This window comes from Triturus cristatus, chromosome 11 (genome assembly GCF_964204655.1).
Source record: "Triturus cristatus chromosome 11, aTriCri1.1, whole genome shotgun sequence".
Taxonomy (NCBI): Eukaryota; Metazoa; Chordata; class Amphibia; order Caudata; family Salamandridae; genus Triturus; species Triturus cristatus.
The window spans coordinates 286,601,687-286,624,443 of NC_140594.1; the positions used below are offsets into that span (position 1 = coordinate 286,601,687).

The window sequence follows — 22,757 nt, forward strand, 5'->3', positions numbered from 1 at the left end:
AGCAAGACTCTCGCATCACTCCAGGTCAACAAACTGTGAGTACCAAGCCCCAAGTCACCGAAAATCCCATCAAGGCTCCAGTACTACCTTCGCCCTCGGGCCTAGTGATAGCCCCGATACCAGCATCGAAGTCATCTTTGGTACCGAAAGACTGCGACCCGAAACCTCATAAACCAAAGATTTCGGAACCGGTAAGAACTAAAGCCAAATCTTCGGAGCCGAAACCCAAAGATAAGCCTTCAGATCCAAAAGTTAAAGACAAACCTTCGGAACCGAAAGTTCCAAGAGACAAACCTTTGGTGCATAAACAACATGCTTCAAAGGATTCGGAACCGAAAAAACAGACTGCCAATAAAATAACCTATGAAACACCCAAAGAGAAGGAATTACCACCTAAAGAACTTCCTTTACAAGAACCAATGGATCCCAAGCAAAAGAAACTGCATATTGGTCCAACAACTTGACATCTTGTAGCAACCCTTCCTAAGAAACGAAAACAGAATATTTCAGGAACACCATATACTTCCCAAAAAGAGGAGGAACATGGGTACTAACCCCTGTCTCCCTTACATACCTCCATCTCATCCACCTATTAATCCTAACTTACTAATATCTCCAAATAACTCACCACTACCTCATTTCTCCCCTGACCCACAGGGGGATAATGACAGATGACGATACTAATACAGAAGGAGACGGGGATGGGGATAATGACCATCACACCATACCACAAGACCCAGATCCATGGGATGCCTATGATAAAGACCCAATCTGAAAGAGACACGTTAGTGATAGATTCCTTACCTTACAATATCCCCAGGCGTCAGACTGGATCCGGAAAGTTTTGCTAGCAGTACCCCTGCGCGTCAGTAGGTGGCGTCGTGCGGCTCCGCATCCGTCGCTAGCGTCGTAAGCGCCGAGATGACGTCACGGAGACTACTTGGGCACCACCCATGCGCGCTGACGTCAGTTCTTTCTTTTCCCGCGCCAGCAAGCGCAGATCCGGTTAGAGCACGTACCTTAGTCACTTTTTGACTACCCTTTTTGAGACTTTTTCTCTCCTATACTTCAAGGTGCACATAGGGATGCCTGGATTTAAGTCTTGTGGGGCCTGCCGTCGCAGTATGTCGGTGGCGGACCCCCACGATGTCTGCCTCTACTGCCTGGAGACCGACCACGACTCCCGGGACTGTCGGGCCATGGCCCCGAAGACCTTGAGGGAGCGGCGCCAGAAGCTGCTGGAGGTCCGGCACTCGTCCCAGCGCCGTTCCAGGTCCAGGGACCGATCGCGGGAACGCTCGCGGGCCCGCAGTCGTCGCTCTTCGGGCTCCAAGTCTTCACCCTTGGATTCGGGTAAGAGTCGACACAAAAAGAAGTCGAAGAAGCGAGTTCGCTCTCCGACTTCCCCCCGCCCTCCCCCCCCCTCCTCCCCCGGCAGTCCTCTCATTTGGACGAGTCGGACAGGGGTTCTGGAGTCTGGGAGTCCCGCGGCCTACCCACCTTACCCGTGTCCGTCGGTGACTCCCGAACAGGTGCAAGAATTTCTTGCTACCATGGACAGCCTCTTTTGGCCTCGGGCTCCCGCCGGCGCGCCTTCGGGTCCCGTGTCCAGATCCTGTTGGACCGCTGGCGGTGCCGGTGGATCCAGCTTCAGTGCCACAGAATCCTGCGCCATTGGCTCCGGCCCTGGCGCCACAAGGTCCAGCGCTGCCGGCTCCAGCCCCAGCTCTAGCGCCACCTTCGACTCCGCCCCCGGCACCTCAGTGGGTGTCATTCGTCCTGCCCTTGCCCAGGTTCCAGGACCATTTTGTTCCGGCCTGGGATCCGCATTGGGACGCGGCGCCGGCTCAGCCCCGGCCGGCGCAGTTTCTGATGCCGTTTGTTCCTTCTCCGGCCCCAGCTCTGCCGCCGCGGTCTGTTCCCCATGCGAAAGAGGTGGAGGACGACTGGGAGGGGTCCGAGGACCCTCTTGCCCATCAGTGTGACTCCGAGCAGGAATGGGTGGACGACTTGGAGGATGCCGGCGACCTCGACGTCTCCTCTGACCCGGGGTTTGCCTCTCCCCCGCCTACCATGGAGGAGGGCGCCTCCTACTCGATAGTGCTCCGCCGGGCAGCTGAGGTCCTCAACCTTGATCTCCCTACGGTGGCTCTCAAAACTAATCTCCTCACTGAGGTGCTCCAGACGGCGTCCACTTCGTCGGAGCCCCTGCTTCCATTTAACGACGCCCTCACTGACGTCTTTTTGGGCACTTGGTCGCGGCCAGCCACAGGTGCCCCTGTGGATAGGAATGTCGCCAGGCATCACCGCCCGGCGCCTGGTGACCCTGCTTTTCTGACCACTCATCCTACACCTGAGAGTCTGGTTATCCAAGCCTCGACGTCACAGAGTACCTTTCCCACGGCTCCGCCGGATAAGGACACTAAGAAGCTGGAACAGTTCGGTAAGCGGTTGTTCTCTTCGGCCAGCTTGGGGCTGCGGTCAGTGAAGACCACCTGCTTATTGGGCCGCTATTCCCACGTGGTGTGGGATACAGTTGGACAGGTGTTGCCTCAGTGTCCTGAGGAGACCCACGCGGTGCTTTCCCAAGATGTTGCTGAGGGTAAGGATGCGGCTAAGTTCACCATTCGGTGTGGTTTGGACACCGCGGACTCACTGGGTAGGGCGATTTCTACGACTGTGGCGCTTCGTCGCCACGCCTGGTTGAGATCTATCGGGTTCTCGCCAGATGTCCAAAGCTCGCTCATGGACATGCCCTTTGATGGCACTCACCTGTTTGGCGATAAGGCCGACCGTGTACTGGAGCGTTTTAAGGACTCGCGGGCCACGGCCAAGTCCTTGGGTCTTTCTGCAAAAAGCCCGGCCACTCCTGGTTTTTGTTCCTTTCGTGGCCACGGCAGAGGCGCCCAGGCACGTTTCTTCAGCAAGCCTGTGCAGAACCAGCCTCAGCGCCGCCACGGACGCGGCTTCCGCAGGGGCGGGTCTGGGAATCAGCGTGGGGGTCAGTCCACCTCCGCCCCCGCTGCTTCTACCTCCAAACCTTCCTAATCCAAGCTTTGTTGAGCACCCCACGCCGGTGGGTGGCAGGATCCGCCACCACCTTCCCCACTGGCGCGATATCACATCGGACAAGTGGGTGTTGCAGGGGTTACTCCCTTCCCTTTCAGTCCTCCCCTCCAGCCATGCCACCTCGGTGCCACCGCATGTCGGGGGATCACTTGGTACTTCTCCAGCAGGAAGTCATGGCCCTCTTGACCAAGGAGGCCATTGAGTGCGTTCCTGGGCCGGAAGTAGGTAGTGGTTGTTATTCCCACTACTTTCTGGTCCCCAAGAAGGACAAAGGGGGCCTGTGCCCCATCTTGGACCTCCGGAACGTCAATCGCTTCCTCCGGAAGGAGAAGTTCAAAATGCTGACTCTGGCTGCCCTCGACCCTGGAGACTGGATGGTAGCGTTGGACTTGCAGGACGCATATTTTCACATCCCCGTCCTGCCGGCCCACTGGCGTTACCTGCGGTTCACGGTAGGCCAGGAGCATTTTCAGTTTGCCGTGCTCCCTTTCGGCCTTACCAGCGCCCCTCGGGTGTTCACGAAGGTGATGGCGGTGGTCACAGCTCACCTGCTCAGGTCGGGGTGTCCGTCTTCCCTTACCTCGACGATTGGTTATTGAAGGCGGGCTCGCCCCAGGCAGTCATCAACCACCTTCAGACTACGGCCGACCTCCTGAATTTGCTGGGGTTCTCCATCAGTGTGCCGAAGGCGCTCCTGAGTCCCTCTCAGAAGCTCCCCTTCATCGGAGCGGTTCTGGATTCGACGCTGTTTCGGGTTTATCCTCCCGGGCAGCGAGTCCGGGATATTCAGGCTATGCTTTCGATCTTTCAGCCTCTGTCCCGGGTTTCAGTCAGGGTGACCCTCCGGCTTCTGGGCCTGATGGCCTCCTGCATCCTGCTGGTGACACATGCCAGATGGCATATGCGGGCTCAGCAGTGGGACCCGAAGTTCCAGTGGGCGCAGCATCAGGGCAACCTGTCCGATCATGTCCAGATCTCGGAGGGCACTGCACGGCAATTGCAGTGGTGGCTCACGAATCACGATTGGGTCATTGGCAGTTTCCTCTCACCTCCCCAACCGGAGCACACAGTGGTGACGGATGCGTCCCTCCTGGGATGGGGAGGCCACTTGGGAGAGGTGGAGATCAGAGGCCTCTGGTCTCCGGCGGAGTCCCGGCTCCATATCAATCTGTTGGAGCTTCGGGCAATCCGACTTGCACTGAAGGCATTCCTTCCCTCTGTCCGAGGAAGTTTGGTGCAGGTGTTCACGGACAATACCACCGCCTTGTGGTATTGCAACAAACAGGGCGGGGTGGGGTCCTGGACCCTATGTCAGGAGGCTATGCGCTTCTGGACATGGCTGGAACATCAAGGCATCACCTTGATGGTTCAACACCTGGCAGGTTCTCTGAACACCAGGGCGAACGAACTCTGCCGCCGGTGCTTGATGGATCACGAATGGCGTCTGAGCTCTGACATGGTGCAAGGTCTCTTTCAGCAGTGGGGAGAGCCTTGGTTTGATCTATTCGCCACTGAAGAGAACGTGCAATGTCTTCAGTTCTGCGCGTTGGAATTTCCAAGGCGGCACTCGTTAGGCGATGCTTTTCGTCGCGAGTGGAGTTGCGGTCTATTGTACGCCTTTCCGCCTATACCACTTCTGCCCAGAGTGCTGAAGAAGATTTGGCGCTATCGGGCCCAAGTCATCCTTGTGGCTCCGGATCGGGCACGAAGATACTGGTATCCCAAGTAACTCTACTCAGCATGGCGATCGATCCCCCGATCCGACTGCTTCTTCGGGAGGATCTTCTGTCGCAGCAGCAGGGGACGGTCCGCCACCTGAACCTGTCCAGCCTCCACCTCCATGCGTGGAGATTGAGCGGCGGCAGTTGACAGCTTTCGATCTTCCTCCCGAAGTCTGTGATGTCATTCTGGCAGCCAGGCGTTCCTCCACGAAGACGGTATACGCCTGCATGTGGAACAAGTTTGTGCCATGTTGCACAGCAAAGTCTGTGGATCCCCTTTCTGTCCCTCTTTCTGAGGTCCTTCTGTTCCTCCTGTCCTTGGCCGAGCAGGGCTCAGCTCTGGGCACTATCAAAGGTTATCTATCGGCCATCTCCACCTTTCTGCGGCCTCCTGATCAGCCTTCTCTCTTTAAGTCCCCGGTAGTTAACCGTTTCCTGAAAGGCATTACGCACACATTTCCTCCTGTGCCGTTCATAATGCCTCAATGGGACTAGAATCCTGTCTTGACCTATCTGATGTGCTCTCCCTTCGAGCCCCTTCATACCTGTCCTTTGCATCTTCTCACTCTTAAGACGGCTTTCCTGGTAGCTATCACCTCTGCCAGAAGAGTGAGTGAGCTCCAGGCTCTTTCTTCCAAACCTCCTTTCCTTTCTGTTCATCCGGACAAGGTGGTTTTAAGGACCCGTCCTTCTCTTTTACCAAAGGTTGTCACGCCATTCCACATCGGGCAGACTATCACTTTGCCCATCTTCTTTCCGCCTCTGCATCCTTCAAAAGAGGAAGAGAGGCTCCACCGTCTGGACCCAAAATGTGCGCTCTCGTTCTACCTGAGGCGCACACAACAGTTCCGGGTGGATGACCAGCTGTTGGTTGGCTACGTGGGCGCCAAAAAAGGTCGGGCTGTGGACAAACAGACCATCTCTCGGTGGGTCGTTCTCTGCATCAAGGCCTGTTACTCGATGGCTAAGAAGGAGCCTCCTGTGGGGCTGCGTGGCCATTCTACCAGGGCAACAGCAGCCACTACTGACTTGGGACGCGGCGCCCCCTTGCAGGACATTTGTCAGGCAGCTACGTGAGCCTCGCTGCACACGTTTCCCAAGCATTACTGCCTTTACAGTCAGGTCCAGAGAGACGGCATCTTTGGCCGTTCTGTTCTCCGTGACTTTCTGGTGTAATCTGTTCGCAGGCCCACCACCGGGGTTGGTATTGCTGGGGTATCCATTCTAAGGTAAGGAATCTATCACTAACGTGTCTCTTTCAGATACACAAGTTCCTACTTGTGTAACGATATTCCTTACCGCCACCCCCCATCCTCCCCGTTCTGCGAACTGATTTCTAGGGTTAAAGTCATCCCTTTCAGGGCCCTAGTTTCTTGGCACCAGTGGTCAATTTTTTGAATGGCTCTGCGTTCCTGGCGTGGAAAGTCATGTACAGAACTGACGTCCGCGCGCTTGGGTGGTGCCTAAGTAGTCTCCGTGACGTCATCTCGGCGCTTACGACGCCAGCGACGGACGCGGAGCCGCACGACACCACCTACTGACGTGCAGGCGTCCTGCTAGCAAAGCTTTCTAGATCCAGTCTGACGCCTGGGGATATTCTAAGGTAAGGAATCTATCACTAACTAATGTCTCTTACAGATATATCGTTACACAAGTAGTAACTTGTGCGACAGTACTAATGAGCCGGACCTATAGCCTTCCAGACCATCACCACCCGATGATAATATAGGATTCGCACAGCTTATCAATTGGGCTGCTCTATATCATGGGGTATAATTACACACTGACCCATTAGAGGAGGATTTCCTCATGGAAACTTTCACTCCATCCCAAAAATCAACTAATACATTGCCAATGTTAAAAGGCATGCTAAAGCATACTGACAAAGTATTCAAGGACCCAGTTAGAGCACGAATCCTCACCCCAAGAGTTGATAAAAAATATAAGTTTATATTAAAGGTCAAGTCCCCCTAGACTCCCTTGTTGTATCTAATGCCCGCAAACGTGCCTATTCACAAGCCACAGGTGACGCACCTCCTCCTGATAAGGAGTCAAAGCTCATAGACGCGCCAGGCAAATGAATTGCGTCACAAGCCGCTAATAGTTGGCGTATTGCCAATGCGCAAGCCCTCCTGGCACACAATGACAGAGCGCATTATGATGAACTGGAAAAGCTAATGCAGCATTTACCAGATCAATACAAAGGTAAAACCAACGACCTCATTCAAGAGAGTAAATTAATTACAAACACCTCTATAAAATGTGCACTTGATGCCGCTGACACAGCATCAGTGGCATTAACACCAGCATCTTGCTACGCCGACATGCTTGGCTTCAAATCTCAGGATTCAAACAAGAAGTACAGCCAGCGATACTAAACCAACCCTTTGACCAACAACATCTTTTTGGACCAAATGTAAACTCTTCATTAGAAAAAATGAAGAAAGATACGGAAACTGCCAAATCCATGGGAGCCGTACAACTACCCTCCAACAGAGGCTCCTTTCGTCGCTCCTTTTATAGGGGCAGCTCCACAACAATTTTATCAGAGAATACCTCCTCTACTTACAAAAAACAAAATTAACCTTCCTCCTCCCGGGGGTTCTATCGAGGAGGATATAGAGGAAACAACAATAGGGGAAGAGGCAAAAATAATTCCACCCACACTTCCCCTGCAAACAAGCAGCGACTTCCCTCCGCTTCCCCCGACCATTTCACTCCTGTCGGGGGACGCCTTGCAAAGTTTCTACATGTCTGGAATTCCATTACAACAGACAAATGGGTAAGACAAATTATTATGGTTATTGCCTGGAACTCCCTGGTACCCCACCAAACTTTCCTCCCAGAGAATGCCCAATGTCCTGAGAACATCTCACTGTTCTCAAACAAGAGGTTCTCTCCCTGTTACAAAAACATGCAATAGAACCAGTCCCTTTGCCTCATCAAGGCACAGGAGTGTATTCACTATACTTTCTAATACCAAAAAAGGACGGCTCTCTCAGACCAATACTGGACCTCAGGCCATTAAATCTATACATTCAGTCAGACCATTTTCATATGTTCACTCTCCAACAGGTAATCCCACTGCTCCAATAAGGCGACTTTCTAACCACTCTAGATTTAAAGGATGTCTACTTTCACATTCCCATTCACCCCACTCACAGGAAATATCTCAGGTTTGTGATAAACGGACAACACTACCAATTCAAAGTCCTCCCAATCGGAGTAACCACAGCACCCAGAGTCTTCACCAAGTGCCTCGTAGTAGTGGAATCTCACTTAAGAAGACAACATATTCAGGTTTTCCCTTATCTGGACGACGGGCTCATAAAAGCCTAGTCACACAGCAGCTGTGTTCAACACACACACAAAACTATATTCACTTGCTGCACGATTTGGGATTCACAGTCAACCTCTCCAAATCCCATCTCCAACTGTCCACAACACAACAATTTATAGGAGCTACAATAAACACTTCAAAAGCTCTAGCATATCCCAACCCAGTCAGAATAAGCACCATACAAGTCCTCATATTACCAGCACGAGTGTTCATGCAGTTAATAGGGATGATGGCTTCTTGCATTCTCATAGTCCCTTATGCAAGACTCTAGATGCGTCCCTTACAGGAGTGTTTGGCACATCAGTGGAACCAGGCCCAAGGTCAGATAACAGATCTGGTGTTGGTGGACAGCCGCACACATCGCTCTCTGCAGTGGTGGAACACTCAAAACCTTTCCAAAGGGTGGCTGTTCCTAGACCCGGTTCCACAGATAGTGCTCACAACAGACTCATCGCTCACCGGCTGGGGAGTTTATCTTCCAAAATCATACTATTCAGGGCATATGGACCCCTCACCAAAAACAATTCCACATAAATTATATGGAATTGCTAGCAATCTTCATGGCATTAAAATCATTTCAACTCCACCTAGTAGGCAAAGCTGTCCTGATCCGTACAGACAACATGACAGCAACGTATTACATCCAAAAACAGGGGGGGACACATACTCTGCAGCTTTCACACCTAGCTCAAAGCATATGGAGGTAGGCCATTCCGCAAAACATATACCTCCTTGCAGAACACCTCCCCAGAGTACACAATCAGATTGCAGATCGGCTCAGTCGTCAAAATCAGCAGATCCACAAATGGGAACTTCATCCTCAAGTTCTGCTTCCATTCTTTCAGATGTGGGGCTACCCAGAAATAGACCTGTTCGCCACACACCAAAACGCAAAATGCCCAAGCTTCGCATCCAGGTATCCACACCCATTGTCCGAAGGCAATGCGCAATGGATGAACTGGTCAGGCAGATTTGCATACGCTTTTCCGCCTCTCCTGCTCATTCCGTTACTGGTTCGGAAGCTCAAACAATACTCCCTCACAATGATCCTAATTGCTCCAACATGGGCACGTCAACCATGGTTCACAATCCTGTTGGAACTTTTAGTAGTGTCTCCTCAAAAGCTGCAGCTCTCCCCCAAAAATCTTACTCAGAACCATGGAGAGATAAGGCACCCAGATCACAATCAACTCAACCTTGCAATCTGGTTCCTGAAGTCCTAGAGTTTGGCTACCTTAATCTCCCGCCAGACTGCATGAACATCATTAACGAGGCTAGACGTCCCACTACTAGAGCATGCTATGCAGCAAAGTGGAAGTGATTTGCCATTTATTGTACAAATAACAAATTTGATCCGCTAAATGCTTCCATTCAAAACATTATCTGTTATCTTTTGCATCTACAAAAATGTAACCTAGCATATACATCTATATGGCTACATCTTGCTGTAATTGCTGCTTACCTCCAAAACAGACAACATTTGTCGTTGTTTCGAGTACCCGCTATCAAACCGTTTATGGAAGGATTAAAAGAATAATTCCACCTAGAGTTCCACCTTCTCCTATATGGAATCTCAATGTAGTTCTGACCAGACTCATGGGTCTCCCATTTAAACCTCTGCACAAATGTGAGTTATAATTCCTTACTTAGAAAGTAGCCTTCCTGGTAGCTATCACACCACTTAGAAGAGTTAGTGAACTCCAGGCATTGACCATACAAGAACCATTTTTACAAATACATCATAGTAAAGTGGTTCTTGGGCGTAACCCAAAATTTCTACCTAAAGTGGTATTTCACCTTAATCAGTCAGTTGAACTTCCAGTTTCTTTCCCTCAACCAGACTCAGTGGCAGAACGCGTTCTCCACACGTTAGATGTTAAAAGAGCCATCCTCTAATTCATCGAAAAAACTTAAAGTTTTAGAAACACAAAACAACTATTTGTAGCTTTCTCCCCACCTCACAAGGGCAATCCCATTTCAAAAACAGGAATTGCAAGGTGGATTGTTAAATGCATCTAAATAGGCTCTCTCAAAGCTAATCGCACATTAACCATTCCCCCTAGAGCTCATTCCACAAGCAAACTAGGGGCTTCTATGGCATTCTTAGGGAACATTCCCCTAGATGACATCTGCAAAGCAGCAACTTGGTCTACACCGCATACTTTCACTAAACACTATTGTGTAGATGTGCAAGCAAAGCAACAAGATTCTGTGGGCCAGGCTGTATTAAGAACACTTTTTCAAACTACTGCAACGGATACAGGTTGCTGCTGCTAGGGGAAAAACTGCTTTATAGTCTAAGCTAAAGTATTCACTCTACAGCTCATATGCCTCGAACGGAAAATGCTACTTACCAGTATGCATATGTTCTTGGCATGTAGAGCTGTAGAGTTTTATACGCCCACCCACCTCTCCGGGTACCTCTATCTGTTGCAGTGTTATCTTACTTGGATACATCACATGAACATCCTCTTCTATTCTCTCATTAACTCCATCATCACCCTTTATGGCGAAAAACAATCTGAAGATGGAGTCGATGCCCATGCGCACTATCACCTATCTCGTGACTACAAAGACTTCTTTCACAAAAACAAAGTGCAAACATCCAAGCCCAACACCAGATGGCGATCTATGCTAAAGTATACAACTCTACAGCTCTACATGCCAAGAACAGATGAATACTGGAAAGTAGCATTTTCCTTTCCTTCTCTCCTGGGACAATTATCTTTCTGTATGCCTGAGGTAAGTAACTTTTCCTTTTCCTCTCCTGGGACAATTATCTTTTTGTATGACTGATTCTAATTATCTTTGGCACTACAGGTTTATTAATCATGTATACCTGTGACCATGCTGCAGTTCAGAAGGTGAATAAGCAATAAAGAGCCCTTGAAATGTAGTTTTTTTTGTGGCACATTTGCAGTGCATTCAAAGACTGATGTTAGATGTCAGGCTATCTCTTCTGGAAAATTGCTGGTTATTCTATTAAAAGGAAGGTTGGTGTTCTTTCTCTTGACTGCAAATTCAGAGGATTGTGTAAATTGAACTATACAACAATCTTGCTGGGTCCCAGGAGTGTGAAAGTAAAAGCTGGAGGATGTCATACTTTTCTTGTATACAGAAACTGTTTAAATACCTGTAAATGAACTGTACAGATATTTCAGAGTATATCCACAGTTAGAAATGAAGCATTATTTTGTAATTGTGTGGTGGAAACAAAGATGCTAGTAAAAAAAATTACTTGGTGATCCACAAATGAAATATTCGCTGAAACCCAATTTCCAAACACTATTGTTTTTGTGCTGCATAAACAAATCAGTAAAACTGTGTCTGTGCAAATTTAGTGGTAACTTCAGTGGAAAATGTGTTGCTTATAAATGATAGTGCGCCTCCCCACCATGCTTTAGTAATATATTTGCAATGGTGTTGTCCAAAATGCACCACCAGCTACATTCTACACCCTTATCACTCTCCTACTGAATACATTTGCTACACTTGTTATTTGTTTGATGTATGGATTTTTCACAATCCCTTATGACTTCAGTGATGTAACCTTAATGGCACCACCCCCTCTCTGAAAATTGTTACAGCACTACTGGTACATGCCAGTTTTGAAATGTCATTTGTACATGACCCCTTGTTGGTACACGTCTTTTCAACAATCCTGTTTCTACACAGATCTTAAAGGAATCAGATATTGAAGCAAATTTAAATAGCATTTGCTTCAATATCTGGTGGGCGCTTCTCCGCTGTTACTTCAGTATTGATTGTTAACACTCCTGCTGTAAAAGTCTAGTCATCATTGCAGATTACTGTATTATCATCTGTAATTTTGATATCAGCAAAATATAATGGATGTTAAGAGGACCTGCTGAACACAGTGCCCAACCAGAGAACGTTTCGTAAAAATCTAAAAATACACAGTGATCTAATCATAATGAATAACAGAAGTGTGTGTGCGAATATTACATTCAACAATTAGAAAAATCATTCAATGTGCTCCTGTTATCATCAACACTGGTAACAATACAAGTCTCAACAGAGTGGTAGTGCCTTTGTCAAAGAATTTTTATAGCTCTTAATACCTTACCTGCACCTGTTTATAAGAATTCCTAATGTTTACAGATAAGAGACTCCAGGAATAAGGAGATTGAGAGGCCTAAGATTCTTATTAATTAATGAAGTAATTTCCTCGTACACTGTACTCACTACAGTTAGCAATAGCCAACTGGGAAGACTTAACCCAGGGTGCAGTAGATAGATCATGGCTAAAAACAGCATAACACATTTGTCAGATCTATGCCTCTTCTAGAGACTAGGGGCTTTAGAGGGCAGTATGGAATGAAATCCTAAAAATAACTTCATGATTCACAGTCCACACAATGTAAATTGTTCACCTACACCCACCTTACATAAATTCTCCCCTGAACTCTTGCATGCTGGCATCAATGCGGCCCTCGGACTCTCCACATACCGTCCTTTCTCGCCCCTGGAAAAATGTTTGTGAGTACCCATGCTGTACAGAATCACACAAAAACCATTAGCAAATACAATATGTGAGACGTATTTGCTTTGCCAATGATTTTTCTGTTAAGGGAACAGAGTTAACTGCTACTGACTGGGCATAATGAGAAACTGGTGGTGTGTGCTTCTTCAAAGGAGCAGTCAGGTTTTTTTTAAACCTGGAAAGCGGCAGCCTATTTGTCAACATTGCATTGCTTTTTCACTCTCCATTTCTTTAAAAACAAAAACGTTTGTGAAAGATTTTTGCATATTGGTTGATGAATGAGTGAAAATTCCTCTGAATGAGGGTAAGAATTTTGCCTTATAGCCTGCTGCCGAGGGCTATACCAGTAATTAAAGGCCTTGAACCAGAGTTATAGGCCTGTGCTGCAGGTGGTCTTTAACAACCGGTATAGCTTGAGGCAGAAGGGCTATAAGGCTATTAGAAAACTCCACCCATAAGGGTAGAATGTTCTAAATTAAAAAGGCAGGAACATAAAGACAAACATTGAAATTGTGTAGCGGAAGGCTTATTACAGCAATTATAAGCCCAGGGCTATGCCACTGTCTTCAATGGAGCTCCCAACATTCCTATTTTCTAATTGCAGATCAGTAACTTTTCCAAATATTTTTAATTTGAAGGCATATTAGACGCCTGCAATTTGGCAGTTACTGCGATCTAAGCAACCATTACTAATTTTTAAGCTTGCTTAATTAAATGTTTTGCGAGATGTAGATGGCTGCGCGCGTGCACCGTCATGCCAAAAGCCACCCAACAAATGTTTTTCTTTTCCTGCTTAAAAAGTAAGCCTTTCGTTCTACAAATGTGTGATCAGTGTTACTGGTCCAGGGTGCTTATAAATGCACCATGCACAAACATATATTTGAAAATATTTTTAAGGGAGATTGCTGACTTACTCTGTTAAGTATTCTTTATATTTCATAAAGGTATGACCACTTATCCTGGCCTAATATTCTTTCAGTTTGTCTTTTTCTGATAAATGCTTGAAACAAAAGTGGGTATTTGAGAGAGTAACTACAACTCTTCGTAGCCCTTGCAATGTAGCCTTTCATTTTTTTAAGAGGTTTGAGCGCTGTTACTTGTTAAATGTCCTTGGATTATTATATAGCACTTTTGTCACAGTGTGCCAGCAACATCATCTGTCTTTCAGGTGCCTGGTTCACACTGCTCTGAAGGGTAGCAGTACCTTTAAAATAGTTTATCATCTCCGTGCTCCACCTTTGATGCTAGTTGCACCCCCCTGCTGACTGGATCTGTCGTATTAAAATTGGCACTGTTAATTCCTCTTCCTGGGCATCCATCTTGCTCGCAATTTGCATTAAGGATCAATGTGCATGAAAGAATATATAGGTAGGTTTGATTTTTGTTAATCTGTTTTTGTGATGAGGGTCAGTTTCTGCCATATATCATGGCGAGCACTGGCTTCCTACTATATAAGGCTCAGCTTGTTACTTAATTCAGGTTCAAGCTTTTTATGCCCTCTGCTTTTCTTTAACTGTAAAGGCTAGGTGATGTCTGGTTAAGCAGAACTGGTTAGCCAGTCATTCGGGGCACTGTGGAGTAGATGCCGGATTCAAAACCTCCTGCAATGGTTATGCAGCAATGTGGTGCAGCAGGACTGTATGCACTTAGTGCAAAATATGTAACTTTGCTCTACTTTTTAGCTATCGTTATGCTGCATGGTTTAATGATGCATTCTCACTTAGCCCTAAATACGTGAATCACGCTCTTTTTTCAGGTTCCATCCTCCCTAAAGACCCTATAACAACCTTCTGGGGGCTATCCTGTATGTTGAAATGGAGCGAGAATTTGTTTGTATGGGCCTAAGCCCTATTTCTGCACGTGGCAGCTGCAACAGCAGTGGGTTTGTCTAATTGGCCTCATTAAATTTGATTGGTAGCGGTAGGTCTATATTGGGTTGGGAGAGTCACTGGAGTGCTGATGAGGCCCAATCAAACTAAAACATATTTGGGGTTGCTTGTGCTCCCATTTATATAGAACGTCTCCTGTCAGTTTGAGCCGGACTGTTACCATTGGAGCAAGACCCAGAAAGATTTTCATTACAACAAAAAAATCCTGGAACGTGGAGGATCCATTGCTAGTAGGGGAGTTCTGTCTCACTAGTCCTTTCTGTGTTCTCTGTGATCGTGAGATCCTTAGGGAGGCCAACAGGACTGAGGTACCTACTTCCACACTCCATTAAGGGTCAGAGAGTGCTGGTGTACACAGCAAATCCTATTATTTTAGCACATTAGGGGCCCAAGAAAAGTAGCAGCCATTAAAGAAGTATGTTCGACCTTTCAATCAACGAGTCAATGCCCCCTCCATCGTCAATGGCCACAAGGTGACTATTTCTGGACCTAGAAAGCAGACTGTCAAAATTGTGGCTTTCATTGTCTCCGAATATGGCAGCCAATTTGAACATTATTTGCAGAGACAGTAATAGCATTTCTTTGAGGCTAAACTTGCAAGTCTAAATACTGTACAGTCTGTTGCCAAAAGCACATGAACTACCTGATTAGGTGGGTCTAGGGTTTTCAGAGACAAACCAACATATCTTCTTGAAAAATGCAGCAGTTTCAGTTAGAATGCTTACAATTTGACTTGCTTCAGCTTCTTTTTTGGGTGACAAGTTGCTTGTGTTCTCTCTTTCTAAAAAAAGAGAAGTTTATTCTTTAGAGCTTCCCAAATTCATAGTTAATGGTGCATATACTGTTAAAATATGTTTTGTAACTGGATCGAGTGTCATCTTTGCAGCCGTTTAAAAAGCAACATCATGTTTGAGAACACACTTTTCCACTCTGTTTAAATTATTTGCTTGAGATTAATACTTTACCAGCAGAAAAATTGCAATTGGGTTATGGGGATTGTCTCTTGCAGGATAGAAGATAATTTTTAAACGTGAGAAGGGTAAGGTGTACATTACTGCAAAGCACTCCACACAGAAAGTACCTCTCAGAAGTCATAGTAAAGTATGGGGAAAAGAGGTACACTATTGCTACAAAACTGAGATATAACTTGCACAATTGCAATAGTCGTCATATTTAGCTGGTGCAGAGGTTCATATCTGGTTATCGGGTCGTCATGGCAATGAAACGAGGGGTTCATTTAAGATTTTACTGCTTTTCCTAACACTTCCCTACTTTCTCTATTTACTACAGAGACCTTATTTTAGGAAAAGAATTGCCATTCCTCACTTGACATTATCTAACTTAATATGCAGCAAAATAAGTACCTTTATTGTTTACAAGTTGTGGCATGCATGTTGTAATATTAAGCCTAAAGAAGACATTTGCTAATTTCCCTTTAATAGATGCATATCTAGCATTCCGCCCTGTTGCCTCTTTGAATATACCTATTTCTATAGACAGATTTCGTTATACAAAATAGTAGTGCAGGTTGCATATTTCCATTGTGAGCCTATCTAGTTTCAAGTAAGGACTTCTTTTCTCTAGGGTGATAATTGTGATTCCTCATTCTTGCGTTTTTTCAGGCAGGTGAAAGCAGAACCTTCATCCCTCCTTGCATCTCGGGCCAACATCTTCCAGGACGATGAGTTTGACGTCTTCAGCAGGGACTCAATTGACACATCACGGGTTTGGAAAGGCAGAAAGTGAGTCCCTTGTAACAACTTTGGAGCCTCAATTTCCCGGGGCACTGAATTCATATGTACTGAACCCTCTACTTCTAAGGTAGCAGCTTGAATCTTGGGTCACAGTGGGGTCGCATCCATTTTTATCTAGAGATGTCTTTATTACAATGTTCACCTTCTTTGTCTGGTTCACAGATCTTGTTGGGATACTCTGGTGAGTTCTTAAATGTTCATACTTCTTCAGAGCATGGAAAAGGGCCTTCAGAGGGTTTCTGTAGTCACTCTTTTATTGTGTAACATTCTCATTTCCAAGTTATGGGCATCTCTTTATTTGTTCAATGGAAATGGGTTATGAAGATCTGTAAAAAGGATTTGGGTAAAAGTAGGAACTTACTATCAAAGTAACATGCATTATTTAAACAAAAATATATGATCACCTCCTCACCTTGTGAATACCCCTATGTGCTTGACTGGATGTAGGAAAGTGCCCCTTTTTGCATGGTTGCCCCCCACGTTTTGCCTAAAGTTGATGCACTTTAACTGAGTGTGCCCTGGGTTCCTGCCAATCAGGTACCCAGGGCATATGTTCTTGCCCTAAACGGTACTGTTGCAAAACCCACTTGGCAACTCCCTGGCCACATGTAAGTCCCTTGTAAAAAGTACCATAGCTACCAAGGGCACTGTGACCAGGGAAGGCCTCTAAGGACTGCAGCACTTTTCGTGCCACCTGTAGAGGCCCTGTACATTCTCATTCATTCTCTCCCTCTCCCTCCCCCTCTGCCTCTTTTCTCCCTCTCTCTTTCTCCCGCTCCCTCCCTCCCTCCAAGAATATATATGGTCTGGGAGTTTGTCATTACGGACTCAACAGCACCATGATGGCTTCAATAAAAACTGGGAAGTTTGATACCAAACTTCTCAGCTCATTAAACCCACACTGATGCCAGTGTGGGATTTAATGAAAAATTCACTCAGAGGGCATCTTACAGATGCCCCTGAAAAACAACGTAACTCTAGTATTCTAGCTGAGTGGCTGCTCGCCAGCTGCCACTACAAGACCTGTTTCTGGACCCCTGGGTTGAGAGTCTGCTGCTCTCGGGGTCCTGAAACAAAGCACATCCTGGGTCGAGGTGCCAACGCTCCTCCCCCAGGATGGGCAGGGTCCACGAAGGGGAAGCTTCAAAGGCTTGCCGCCTTTGTGAGCTGCACCAGCCATTTGCTGCTCCCAACAACTGCCCCCACCGGTTCTGACCACCACTTTGGGTGGGAGTATCTGTGGGAAAACAGACTTAGGAGGAGAGTTGTGCCCACCTTTGCCAACCCCACCCCTCAGGTGGGGGAGGCAAGGCAAATCACAACTCTCAGTCCCTGCCATCCTGAAGATGGGTGGACCCACCAACCAGATTGAGGCTTATGCCCCTCTCCCACTGGAGGGTGGCTTAATAGGGGGTGTACCCACCCCAAGGAAGGGACCCATTGGTCCCTACATGTAACGCCCCTAAATTTAGTATTTAGGGGCAAACCTAAACCTTGCCTCCTCAGACAAAAAGAGAGCGGAAGAAGGACTGAAGAAGCCGTGCTGAAGGATTAAGAGGAGGACACCAACTGACTTGGCCCCAGCCCTACCGGCCTGTCCCGAACTCGACCTGATCTAGCGAAATCTCGGTGTGTCCTGCAGCCAGCAGCCCCCAAGAACCTGGAGAACCTGCCCTGCCTTTCCAAATCAGGATTTGTCGCCCGTGATTTGCTCATCCACAGACTCTGGCTCTGCCAAATCTGTGTGTCGGCACCACTCTTCACCCAACACCTGATCATGAGTTGCCCAACACCACGAGGAGGTCCCCCGGCGATCCTGACCTGGGATCTGGTGATCTCTGACCTACCTCAAGTCTTCAACCGACTGCTGCAGCCCATTTCTGGAGGATCCCCCCGACTGCGACTGGAGCCAGTAAGAAGATTCTCTTCCAGGGGATACTCATCAGTAGTCCTAAGCATTATATATACGTGTGTGTGTGTGTGTGTATATATGTGTGTGTGTGTGTGTGTGTATGTGTGTGTGTATATGTGTGTGTGTGTAGATGTGTGTGTGTGTATATATATATGTACGGGTATGTGTGTGTATGTATGCAGGTGTATGGCCAGATAATAAAGTATAAACTACTTTCGACCCCATACACCTACATATGTATGCGTACATACATTTATTTTGTTGTTGAAACATTTTTTATTGTTTTCCAAATCAGCAAGTCAACAAACATCTCACCCCCCTCACCCATCCAGGAAGCACCACACCCGTAGCAGCAACCCGACTCTCCAGGAGACGGAACAACCTGCCCACCCGGTCCCCTACCCCCCCCCCCCTCCCCCACCCCGTGTCAGTGTGCCCCCGCCCCCTACCCCTCCGTCCATGCGCCCCCCCTCCCTCGACAATAAGATACAGGAGCCCAACCTCTCCCTAAGCTAGCAGAACCTTCCCTCGTGCCGAGCCAAAGTGTGGGCGGCCAGGGCCCACCGCCTCACCCCTTCTACTCCCCACTACCTCCTGCCTGTCAGACACGCTCTCCCCATCCCCAGCCTCGGACATCAACCCCTGAAGTTCTACCACCAACGCTTATGTATGCGTACATACATATATGTAAACATGCAGCCCCAACTAAAACAAACAGGGCAAACAGCCAAGATTACATAGGTTTTACTTGTATGACAATAGGTCTCTCAAGACTGTCTGTAATATAGACATTACACTGTAATGGTTTCATACAAGAATCCTTTCTTTCCCAAAACAAGGAAAAAAACAGATAATTGAAGGCAGTTTTGCCCATAGGCTGCATAAGAATAACTGTCTGAGTACAGAAAAGCAAACTGGAACCTTGCCTTTAAGGCTTACAAGATTCTACGCACTTTGCCTTTAAGACCTCCAGGGAACACTCTGCTCCCATCATGCCCCACAGGTGACAGTTAGGTCAGTTCTTTTTTCCGGCTCCTCCTGTGAGGATCCTGGAGCTTGAGCTCGACAGTTTTCTGACTTTTCTGTCAGGAATTGTTATTTTTCTTGTTTTTTTGCGGTTCTTCCTGTGCTGGCAAAGGTTTCTCATCATTTTCTGACAGAACTTCTTCGTGTTTTTCTGTCAGAATGCCGGCTCTCTTCCGCAAATGTCCAGCCTGTGGAAAGAAGATGGCCATCTCTGATCCACACTCGGTGTGTATCGCCTGTCTTCCTTCCAGTCACTAGATAGACTCTTGCTATCATTGTAAAAAGTTTTCTGCAAGGACCCTTCGCGACAGAGAGAGGATTCGCCTCCAAGCTGTAGTGGAGAGAGTAACCGCTCGGTTGGAAAGTGGCCCTGAGGGTCAGGAGCCCTTCTCTCATCAGGAACATCATCGCCAGCATCATTCTGCCTCTTTAACGTCGAGGAAACGGCAGGTTCCAGACTGCTCGCTGTCGACGTTGTTACCGCCATCGAAGAAGCGGCCTACACAGTCTCCGACGTTGAGACGGCGTGAGTCTCCGTCGTCGAGAAAGGCCTTGACGTCGAAGTGTGCTACCTTGGGCTCGAGGTATGGTCAAGTTATGGGTCGCTCGACGTCTAAGCATCCATCGACATCTAAGCACCCATCGACGCCGAGACACTCTCCGTCGCCTCACCGTAGTTCGACGTCGAGAAGTTTGCAGACGGCAAACGGGGTCTCGAGACCAGTCGATGTCGAGAGCATTGGAGTCGACGTCAAGGTGGCGAGAGCGCTCGCCGCCGAAATCACCACGACGGCTAGGGCGGTCGACGTCAAGGAGGCCAGAGCTTTTGCCGTCGAAGTCACCGCGACGACAAGAGCGGTCGACGTCGAGGCGAGAACGGTTGATGTCAAAGTCGCCATAGACGATCGACGTCAAAGTCCCCTTTTAAGACGAGGTCGCTTTTGAGGAGGTCGACGTCAAGGGGGGAGCACTGGTCAACGTGGAGGCCCTCGACATCGAGAGGAAAAGATCCTGCTGTTGCCTCGGAGGAGGTTAGAGCTGCTTCTCGTTCGCCCTCAAAGTCTGGATCTTCTCCAGGTCTACATATAGTCCAGATCTCCCCGGAGGGCTTTCCGGTGGTTGGTGAGGATACGTGGCGGAGGAAGTCTAAGGCCCTTAGTAGTTCAGGGTCGGAGGATTCCCGCACTTATTCTCCTTCTCGGTTGTCAAGAGATCCACGAAGTACACCGAGAAAATCAAGATCTCCGACGGTGATCTCTTCCAGAAAGAGGAGTCCGCGCAGATCGTGCTCTCCACATACTCGCCATGTTCGTCCAAGGGACAGATCTCGTTCCTATCATTCTTCCCAGAAGAGAAGTCGACGTAGGTCTCCTACATGGTCTTCTTCCACCAGGTCCTCGATTAGAGACTATTCTCCTACATTTACGGCAACACCTCCACCCAGAGTTTCACCAATTGATGACCTCCGCACATTCATTGAGCTCCTCTGTAGAGGAGCGAACAAATTGAGCATTACTATGTCGGTCCCGACGGTTTCCTCCTCAGTGATTTTCGAGACCCTTCATCGCCGCACTTCAGTTCGACCATTGCTTCCTCTTGTCCCTGACATCATTAAACTTGCAACACAGACTTTTTTGACACCAGCGACGGTAGGGTCTGTGCCCTCCCGGATAGCGAAGAAATACAAGGCTCCTGACCAAGATCCATTATTTCTTCGATCTGATCCTCCTCCAGATTCCATCATTGTGGCAGCGGCTAGTAAGACGCACTCATCTGTGTCTTCCATCTTAGCTCCTCCGGATAAGGACAGCAAATTGATGGACTCGTTAGGCAGCAACACTTCAGCCTCTTTCATGAAGGTCGCCATGCCTCTGCTCTGCTAGGGAGGTATGACAGAGCCTTGTGGGATTCTCTGACCCGTTTTGCTGACAAACTCCCAAAAGAAGATCAGCAAGATTTTCGGGAAATTCTGCAAGAGGGAGATCTAGTGGCGAATCAAGTCATAAGTGCTTCTGCTGTTTCGGCTGATCTGGCTGCTCACGGGTACTCTCATGGTATCTGTTTGAGACGTTCGGCTTGGTTGTGTTTAACTGGTCTTAAATCCGAAGTTCAATGGAAGATTTTCAATCTACCCTTCAATGGCTCCTCTCTCTTCGGTCCGCATGCGGATGAGGAAATGGCGAAAATGAAAGCTGAATTGGACACGGTGAAAGCTGTGGGGCTTGAGAAACGAAAAAAATTTCATAGGTGTTTTCGCTCCTATGATAAACGTCCATTCCAGCAAAGGGGGCAAGCCTCTCTGTGGTCGTCTCAGGGTCAACAACAGCAGCAGAGGTCTCATTTTCAACAGCTGAGACCAGGTAGAGGAAGAGGGAACAATAAGCAACAGGCCCCTACTTCAAAGCAGCCACCAAATCAATGAGAGACTGCTTCCTCTAAATACGTTGGCCACTCCAGTAGGAGGAAGTATAACATGTCATCTGGAGGAGTGGAGACATATAACCACGACAAATGGGTGTTGAATATTGTCGAGAATGGATATCTGCTACGATTCAAGACTCCTCCACCATCGATTCCTCCGAGCGGAGGACTCCATTTGGGTCATCGCATCTTGCTCGAGGAAGTAAACACTCTTCTGCAAAAGAAAGCCATAGAAAAAGTTCCTTTTCATCATTGGCGCTAGGGGATATATTCTCGATATTTCCTGGTCGAAAAAAGAGGCCCATCAGTGGAGTACAGACCAATTCAGGATCTACGTGTCTTGAACAAATATATCCGAAAATAAAAGTTTTGGATGCTTACCCTGCACCAGATCTTCCCTCATTTACATCAAGGAGACTGGATGTGCTCCATAGATCTACAGGACGCCTATTTCCGTATTCAAGTGTCCAGGAAGCATTGGAAATTCCTCAGGCTTCAAGTTGCTCTACGCCATTTTCAGTTCCGAGTCCTACCATTCGGTCTCAAGTCAGCCCCATGGACTTTTTCAAAGTGCATGGCAGTGGTGGCAGCTTTTCTCCGCAAACAAAAAATATTCATTTATCCATACCTGGACGACTAGCTCCTGAAGAGTTCCACTCCATCCCTGCTTCAGTCGCATCTCTCCTACAGTCTCCAATTACTGAGCAAGTTGGGTCTAAGAGTCAATTTCAAAAAATCGATTCTCAACCCGACTCAGAACATTCATTTCCTAGGGTTGTCGCTGGACACAGTGGTGGCAAGAGTGTGTCCTTCGGCGGAGAGTTTTTCATCGATCAGGATGAAATGTCAAGAACTCCTGCAGTCACACCACCCGACGGTCAGACAAGTGTCCTCTCTTCTGGGGTCCATGGCTTCCTGCATCTTTATAGTCCCCAATGCCAGATTGCACATGCGTCCCCTGCAGCAGGCTCTGGAAGACAAGTGGGTGCAAGCGTCCGGCAGTTGGGAGGATCGGATTACTCTTCCACAACCTGCCAGAGACTCCATCAGGTGGTGGACAAAGCGGTCACATCTAATGAAAGGTGTTCCCTTCCATCAAGAGACTCCGACTCAGACCATAG

At 47.9% G+C, this 22,757-nt stretch overlaps 1 protein-coding gene across 1 annotated transcript in view; it reads left to right on the forward strand.

Moving 5' to 3' along the window:
* The window catches only part of ASCC2 (activating signal cointegrator 1 complex subunit 2), a 482,405-nt gene that overhangs the window by 288,743 nt on the left and 170,905 nt on the right, over positions 1 to 22,757 (forward strand). Inside the window, exon 14 of the mRNA XM_085636044.1 lies at positions 16,146 to 16,265. Coding sequence (XP_085492170.1) covers positions 16,146 to 16,265 — 120 coding nt within the window. The remainder of the gene's footprint in view (positions 1 to 16,145; positions 16,266 to 22,757) is intronic.